At 22.7% G+C, this 9,462-nt stretch overlaps 1 protein-coding gene and 1 pseudogene across 2 annotated transcripts; one reads left to right on the top strand and one right to left on the bottom strand.

Moving 5' to 3' along the window:
• Window positions 1-1,378: 1,378 nt before the first annotated feature.
• On the top strand, window positions 1,379-3,013 carry LOC119663605 (annotated as a pseudogene). Its single transcript, XR_005251055.1, has one exon. The product of XR_005251055.1 is annotated as an NADH-ubiquinone oxidoreductase chain 5-like (transcript).
• Window positions 3,014-5,727: 2,714 nt separating this feature from the next.
• Window positions 5,728-7,771, bottom strand: LOC119663606 (cytochrome c oxidase subunit 1-like; the record flags this gene model as incomplete). The annotated part of the gene is given in 2 exon segments (XM_038073216.1): window positions 5,728-6,739; window positions 6,742-7,771. Coding segments are annotated over 2 exon segments (1,296 nt in total), but the record flags the coding sequence as incomplete, so codon positions are not given.
• Window positions 7,772-9,462: the final 1,691 nt, after the last annotated feature.

The following is a 9,462-nucleotide window of genomic DNA, read 5'->3' as shown; positions in this document are numbered from 1 at the left end:
TTGGTTCCTATTTGTTTTTTAAATAGTATATTTTGAATGGTTCAAAATATATTATTTTTTATTAGTTTTATTTTTATTTTATTTAATATTTATATAAATTATTTTATAAGTATTTCTTATTTTTTAGGATGTGATATAATTTCTTATGGATTAATTTTATTAAGATTTTGAATTTGTGCATTAATATTAATAGCAAGTGAAAAAATTCAAAAATTTAAAAATTATATTAATTTATTTTTAGTGAATGTAATTTTTATGTTATTTTTTTTATTTTTAACTTTTTCTAGAATAAATATTTTTGCTTTTTACTTATTTTTTGAAGGGAGTTTAATTCCAACTTTATTATTAATTTTAGGGTGAGGGTATCAACCTGAGCGTTTACAAGCTGGAATTTATTTATTGTTTTATACTTTATTTGTATCTTTGCCTATATTAATTGGAATTTTTTATTTATATGAAAAATTAGGAAATTTAAATTTTTATTTTTTAAGTAATTATATGTTTAATTATGAATTATTATATTTTTCGATAATTTTAGCTTTTTTGGTTAAAATGCCTATATTTTTGGTTCATTTATGGTTACCTAAAGCTCATGTTGAAGCTCCAATTTCTGGTTCAATGATTTTAGCTGGAATTATATTGAAATTAGGGGGGTATGGACTTTTACGGGTATTTTCATTTATTTCATTTGTTTGTTTAAAATTTAATTATTTTTTTATTAGAATTTCTTTAATTGGAGGAATTTTAATTAGATTAAATTGTTTACGTCAAGTTGATATAAAGTCATTAATTGCTTATTCTTCTGTTGCTCATATAGGGATTGTTTTAGCAGGAATTATGAATTTAAGAAATTGAGGAATTTGTGGAGGGTATAGATTAATAATTGGTCATGGATTATGTTCTTCAGGTTTATTTTGTTTAGCTAATATTAGATATGAGCGGTTAGGTAGACGAAGATTATTAATTAATAAAGGGTTATTAAATTTTATACCTTCTTTAACTTTATGATGATTTTTATTAAGATCTGGAAATATAGCTGCTCCTCCTACATTAAATTTATTAGGAGAAATTTCTTTAATAAATAGAATTGTAAGTTGATCTTGATATTCAATGATTGCTTTATCATTTTTATCTTTTTTAGAGCAGCTTATACTTTATATTTGTATTCTTATAGACAACATGGAAAAATTTATTCAGGGGTTTATTCTTTTAGAATAAATAATATACGAGAATTTTTATTACTATTATTACACTGGGTTACTTTAAATTTATTGATTATAAAAAGTGAAATAATTTTTTTTTGATTATATTTAAATAGTTTAATTAAAACATTGATTTGTGGTGTCAAAAATATAAAATTTTATTTTAAATTGTGAAAAATTTATCTTTATGTAGAATAAGATTTTGATTATTAATTAATTTAAGAATTATTTCTTTTATTTTTGGTTTAATATTTATTAATCATGATTATTCAATTTTTTTAGAATGAGAATTAATTTCTTTAAATAGAATTAGAATTGTAATAACTTTTTTATTTGATTGAATAAGATTAATTTTTATATGTTTTGTATTATTAATTTCGTCTTTAGTAATTTATTATAGAAAAGAATATATAGCAGGAGATATAAATATTAATCGATTTATTTTATTAGTTTTGTTATTTGTTATATCAATGATATTTTTAATTATTTCTCCAAATTTAATTAGAATTTTATTAGGATGAGATGGTTTAGGGTTAGTTTCTTATTTATTAGTGATTTATTTTCAAAATGTAAAATCTTATAATGCAGGTATATTAACTGTTTTATCAAATCGTATTGGAGATGTTGCTTTATTATTAGCGATTGCTTGAATATTAAATTATGGATCTTGAAATTATATTTTTTTATTAAAATTTAATATTTTAGATATAAATATATTGATTATTGGTATATTAATTGTATTGGCGGCAATAACTAAAAGAGCTCAAATTCCATTTTCAGCTTGGTTACCTGCAGCAATAGCAGCCCCTACTCCTGTGTCAGCTTTGGTACATTCATCTACTCTTGTTACTGCTGGAGTTTATTTATTAATCCGGTTTAATTTATTAATTGGAGATACAATTTTAGGACAAAGATTGTTATTAATTTCAGGATTGACAATATTTATATCAGGGTTAGGAGCTAATTTTGAGTTTGATTTAAAAAAAATTATTGCATTATCTACTTTAAGTCAATTGGGGTTAATAATGAGAATTTTATCTATAGGATTTTATAAATTAGCTTTTTTCCATTTATTAACTCATGCTTTATTTAAAGCATTATTATTTATGTGTGCTGGGGCTATTATTCATAATATAAATAATTTACAAGACATTCGTTTAATAGGAGGATTAAGAAGTTATATACCTTTTACATGTAGATATTTTAATATTGCTAATTTAGCTTTATGTGGAATACCTTTTTTGGCTGGATTTTATTCTAAAGATATAATTTTAGAAATTGTATCATTGAGTTATATTAATATATTTTCTTTTTTTCTTTTTTTCTTTTCTACAGGATTAACAGTTAGATATTCAATTCGTTTAGTTTATTATTCATTAGTTGGAAATTTTAATTTTTATAGTTTAAATTTATTGAGAGATAATAGTTGAATTATATTAAAAGGAATATCTGGTTTATTATTTATAAGAATTATTGGTGGAGGATTTTTAAATTGACTGTTATTTGGCACCCCTTCAATAATTTGTTTACCTTTTTTATTAAAATTATTAACTTTAATTGTGTGTATTTTAGGGGGATTAGTAGGATATTATATTTCAAAAATTTCTTTATATTTTTTCAATAAATCTTTACAAAATTATTTTATTTCTTTATTTTTTGGTTCGATGTGATTTATGCCTAATATTGTTACATATGGGTTAATTTTTAATTTTTTATTTTTAGGTAAAAATTTGTATAAAAGTTTTGATCAGGGTTGATCTGAATTTTTTGGAGGATTTTATTTATATAAAAATTTATTGGGATATTCAAAATTTAATCAAATTTTGCAGAATAATAGTTTAATTATAATATTAATAAGTTTATTTTTTTTGTACTAATATTTTTTGTTATTTGGTGTTTAAATAGCTTATAATTAGAGTATTACGTTGAAGTTGTAAGGGAGATTTATGTTATCTTTAAATACTTAAAGAATTAAAATTAGTAATTTATAAATAATAATATTTATTTTTACAATGAAAATGTAATGTTTTTATTAAACTAATAAATAAATATAGAAATATAAATGGAATTTAACCATTAAAAATAAAAGTTAGCAGCTTTTTTTTGTTCATCATATTTCTTTAATTGGAATTTTATTCAATTTTATTATTAACAGTAATAAACCTCTATTTTGGTTTCAATTAATATTAAGAATAAGGGTAATTTACCTAATTTTTAGGTCGAAACTAAATGTGATGTATCACTTCATATTCTTTATAAGATAGATTACATAAAATAATATTTTTTGAATGCAAATCAAATGTTAAATTTAACTACAATCCTAAAATAAATTTTCCATTTAATTAGATCAATTTAATATCCCTTGATTTCATTCATGATACACACCAATTAATAAAATAATTAAAAAGATAATTGAAGTTATTCTTCATATAAATAAATTTGAAAAATTTAAAATTATAATTATAGGTAAAATTAATGCAATTTCAACATCGAAAATTAAAAAAATAATTGTAATTAAAAAAAATGAAGTGAAAATGGAATTCGTGAAGAAGATTTTGGATCGAATCCACATTCAAAGGGGGAATTTTTTTCTCGATCATTAAGTATTTTTTTGATAAAATTGAAGCTAAAAATATTACAATAGAACAAATTGTTAAAATAATTATTGCTATAATTGTTAATAATAAAATTATCTAATCTATATTTTATAGACTTTATGATTGGAAGTCATATATACTTTTTATATTATTTAGATAAATAATGAATTTAATTATCTTCCTCATCAATAAATAGAAATATAAAGAAATAATCAAACAATATCAACAAAATGTCAGTATCAAGCAGCTGCTTCAAATCCAAAATGATGATTTTTGGAAAAATGATTATTTAAATGACGAATTAAACAAATTATTAAAAAAGTTGTTCCAATTAAAACATGAATTCCATGAAATCCTGTTGCTATAAAAAATGTTGACCCATAGATAGAATCAGCAATTGTAAATGGGGCTTCGATATATTCATATGCTTGTAAAATTGTGAAATAAATTCCTAATAAAATAGTAAAAAATAATCCTTGGGAAGTTTGTGAGTGGTTATTTTCTATTAATCTATGATGAGCTCATGTTACAGTAACTCCTGAAGCTAATAAAATAGCTGTATTTAATAATGGGATTTGAAATGGATTAAAAGGGGAAATTCCTATAGGTGGTCATGAAGCTCCTAATTCAATAGTTGGAGATAAACTTCTATGAAAAAAAGCTCAAAAAAATGAAACAAAAAATAAAACTTCAGATAAAATAAATAAAATTATTCCTCATCGTAATCCTGTTGTTACTATAAATGTATGTAAGCCTTGGTATGTTCCTTCTCGACAGACATCTCGTCATCATTGATAAACAGTAATAATAATAATAATGTTTCCTAAAATAAATAATGATATATTATATTGATGGAATCATTTAATTATTCCTGAAACAATTGTTATTGCACCAATGGCTCCTGTTAATGGTCAAGGGCTATAATCTACTAAATGAAATGGATGATTTGAATGAGTTGACATTAATTTACTTCTCTGGAATAAAGTGTTCTTAATACTGCGAATACATAAGATTGAATAATAGCTACAGCAGATTCTAAAAGTAATAATAAAATTTGTCTAAATAATAAAATTGATAAAATCAATGAAGTTAAAGATGGACCTGTATTTCCTAATAGAGTTAATAATAAATGTCCTGCAATTATATTAGCAGTTAATCGAACTGCTAAAGTTCCTGGTCGAATAACATTTCTAATTGTTTCAATACAAACTATAAATGGTATTAAAATTGCAGGAGTTCCTTGAGGAACTAAATGAGCAAATATATGTTGAGTATGATTAAGTCAACCATAAATTATAAATGAAATTCATAATGGTAAAGATAAAGATAAAGTTAATGTTAAATGACTAGTTCTAGTAAAGATATAAGGAAATAATCCTATAAAATTATTAAATAAAATTATTGTAAATAAAGAAATAAAAATTAATGTTGATCCATTTTTTCCTGTAGGGCCTAATAATGTTTTAAATTCTTTGTGAAGGGTTAATAAAATGTTATTTCATAAAATATTATAACGAGAAGGAATTAGTCAGTAAATTATTGGGATTATAATAATTCCTAAAAAAGTTCTAATTCAATTAATAGAAAAATTAAAAATACTTGAAGAAGGGTCAAAAACAGAAAATAAATTTGTTATCATTTTCAATTAAATATCTTTGTTGTTAATTTATAACTTAATGATTTTGATGAAGTAGGTAGTATATAATAATAATTTATTATATTAAAAATAATAAAAATTATAAAAAATAAAAAAAATAAACTTAATCAATTAATAGGAGCTATTTGTGGAATTAAAAAATATTAATTAATTAATAATTTTAGTTTGACATACTAATGTTATTTATTTAACTAATTTTTTCATTAGAAGTAATTGCTAATTTACTATGAAATGGTTTAAGAGACCAGTACTTGCTTTCAGTCATCTAATGAATTAGAATAATTTATGATTCATTTAATGAAAAAGTTAGTTGGAATACTTTCAATTACAATAGGTATAAATCTATGATTAGCTCCACAAATTTCAGAACATTGTCCATAAAATAATCCAGGACGATTAATAAAAAAATTAGTTTGATTTAAACGTCCTGGAGTTCCATCAACTTTTACACCAAAAGCTGGAATTGTTCAAGAATGAATTACATCTGCAGCAGTTACTAAGATTCGAATTTGAGAGTTTATAGGTAAAATAACTCGATTATCTACATCTAAAAGTCGAAAATTATTAATATTTAATTCATTTGTTGGAATTATATAAGAGTCAAATTCAATATTTATAAAATCAGAATATTCATATGATCAATATCATTGATGACCAATTGTTTTTAATGTAACTAAAGGCTCATTAATTTCGTCTAATAAGTATAATAATCGTAAAGAAGGAAAAGCAATAAATAATAAAATAATAGCAGGTAAAATAGTTCAAATAATTTCAATAGTTTGTCCATGTAATAAATTTCGATTAGTATAATTATTAAAAAATAATATAAATATTAAATAACCAACTAAAATAGTAATTATAACTAAAATTATTAAGGTGTGATCATGAAAAAAAGTTAATTGTTCTATTAAGGGTGAAGCTCTATTTTGAAGGTTTAAATTTGATCATGTTGAAATTTCTAATAAAAGTAAAATACTTTATATATGAAGCTTAAATCCATTGCACTAATCTGCCATATTAGAAATTAGTTAATAATGGTAATTCTGAATATCTGTGTTCAGCAGGAGGAGAATTTTGAAATCATTCAATTGAAGAATTTAATTGAATTGAGTAAATTATTTGTCGGTTTATAATTATACTTTCTCAAATAATATATAGAAATAAAATAATTCTTAATAATGAAATTGTAGATCCAATTGTTGAAATAATATTTCATATAGTATAAGCATCTGGATAATCTGAGTATCGTCGAGGTATACCAGCTAATCCTAAAAAATGTTGTGGAAAAAGGTTAAATTTACTCCAATAAATATAATTATAAATTGACTTTTTAAAAGTTTTGCATTTATATATAATCCTGTAAATAGAGGGTATCAATGAATAAATCCAGCTATAATAGCAAATACAGCTCCTATTGACAAGACGTAATGAAAATGGGCTACAACATAATAGGTATCATGTAAGATGATATCAACAGAAGAATTAGCTAGAACTACTCCTGTCAATCCTCCAACTGTAAATAAAAATACAAATCCTAAAGCTCATATAGTAGTAGGAGAATAATTCAATTGGGTTCCATGAATTGTAGCTAATCAACTAAAAATTTTAATTCCTGTTGGAACAGCAATAATTATTGTTGCTGACGTAAAATAAGCTCGGGTGTCAACATCTATACCTACTGTAAATATGTGATGAGCTCATACAATAAATCCTAATAATCCAATAGCTAATATAGCATAAATTATTCCTAAAGATCCAAAAGTTTCCTTTTTTCCTGATTCTTGTCTAATAATATGAGAAATTATTCCAAATCCTGGAAGAATTAAAATATAAACTTCTGGATGCCCAAAAAATCAAAATAAATGTTGGTATAAGATTGGGTCTCCTCCACCAGCAGGGTCAAAAAATGAAGTATTTATATTTCGATCAGTTAATAATATTGTAATAGCACCTGCTAGAACAGGTAAAGATAATAATAATAATGCAGTAATTACAACAGATCAAACAAATAAAGGTATTCGATCAAAAGTAATTCCTGAAGATCGTATATTAATAACAGTAGTAATAAAATTTACAGCTCCTAAAATAGAAGAAATTCCTGCTAAATGTAGTGAAAAAATAGCTAAATCAACGGAAGCTCCTCCATGAGCAATAATAGAAGATAAGGGTGGATAAACAGTTCATCCTGTTCCAGCTCCGTTTTCAACTATACTTCTTATTAAAAGAAGAGTTAAAGAAGGAGGTAATAACCAAAATCTTATATTATTTATTCGTGGGAAAGCTATATCTGGGGCTCCTAGTATTAAAGGTACTAATCAATTTCCAAATCCACCAATTATGATTGGTATTACTATAAAAAAATTATAATGAAGGCGTGTGCTGTAACAATTACATTATAAATTTGATCGTCTCCAATTAAAGCTCCTGGGTGTCCTAATTCTGCCCGAATTAAAATTCTTAAAGAAGTTCCCACTATACCAGCTCATGCACCAAATAGAAAATAAAGGGTTCCAATATCTTTATGATTAGTAGAAAAAAGCCATTGTCGCGATTGATTAAATGGCTGAAATTTAGGCGATAGATTGTAAATCTATTTATAAGAATTATTTCTTTTTAATCAATAGCTGGCTTTATAGTCAAATAAATGATTTTAGACTGCAATTCTAACGGTGTATTTTATACTAAGGCTTAAGAATTATTTCATATTTCCAGCTTTGAAGGCTATTAGTTTCATTAACTTAAAACCTTTAATTTAATAAAGATAAAAAATTATTGAAACTAATAAAAGACCAAATCTAGAAAAAATGAAATGATTAAATAAATGAAATTAAACTTATTTTTGTTTAAATTATAATATAAAATTTTTGATTCAAAAAAATTTATTATAAATGCTGAATAAGTTAAACGAAGGTAAAAAAATAGGGTAATTAAGGAAGTTATCAAAAGAATTATTAATAATATTATTCTATTATTAATAATTATATATTGAATAACTCATCATTTTGGTAAAAATCCTAAAAAGGGGGGTAATCCTCCTAAAGATAAAAAATTTATAAAAGTTAAATATTTAAAATTTTTTATTTTATTAAAAATTATGAAAAGTTGATTAATATGTGTTAGTTTATAGACATTAAATATTAATATTAATGTAATGGATAAAAAACAATAAAATAAAAAATAATTTAGTCATATTATATTATTAGAATTTATTGAAATTAATATTCATCTGATATGATTAATTGAAGAAAAAACTATTAATTTTCGTAAAGAAGTTTGGTTTAATCCTCCAATGGCTCCAATAATAGCAGAAAAAATAATTCTTATTCTTATTAAATAATTATTTCTAATATAAGAGACTAAACTTAAAGGGGCGAGTTTTTGTCAAGTTATTAAAATAATTAGATTTATTCATGATAATCTTTCTGAGACTCTAGGAAATCAAAAATGGAGAGGGGCGGCTCCTATTTTTGTTAGTAAAGAAGAAAGGATTATTAAATAATTTTTTTCTAAAGATTCATTAATTGAATTATTTTTTAAAATTAGAATAATTGAAAATAAAAGAATAACTGATCTGAATGCTTGAATTAAAAAATATTTTAAAGAAGCTTCAGAGGATATTAAGTTATTTTTATAATTAATTAAAGGAATAAAGGCTAATAAATTAACTTCTAATCCTATTCATGCTATTAGTCATGAATTTGAAGATATAGTAATTATTGTTCCTATGATTATAATTAAAAAAAATAAAATTTTAGATGAATTAATAAAAATTAAAAAAAAAGGGTTAAAACCTTTATAAATGGGGTATGAACCCATTAGCTTAATTAGCTTATCTTTTTAAATTTAATAAAAATAATTTTAATATATACATATAAATATATTTTAGTGTAAGAAGCACATAAGATTTTGATTCTTTTAGGAATAGTTTAATTCTATTAAATATAATGAATATGGTAAACCACATGATTTACTCTATCAAAGTAACCCTTTAATCAGGCAATTCATT

The sequence above is a fragment of the Teleopsis dalmanni genome, unplaced genomic scaffold (assembly GCF_002237135.1).
Source record: "Teleopsis dalmanni isolate 2A unplaced genomic scaffold, ASM223713v2 unscaffolded_contig_0639, whole genome shotgun sequence".
Classification (NCBI taxonomy): Eukaryota; Metazoa; Arthropoda; class Insecta; order Diptera; family Diopsidae; genus Teleopsis; species Teleopsis dalmanni.
The sequence above is the reverse complement of the archived record's forward strand: the minus strand, read 5'-3'. Positions and strand labels throughout refer to the sequence as shown.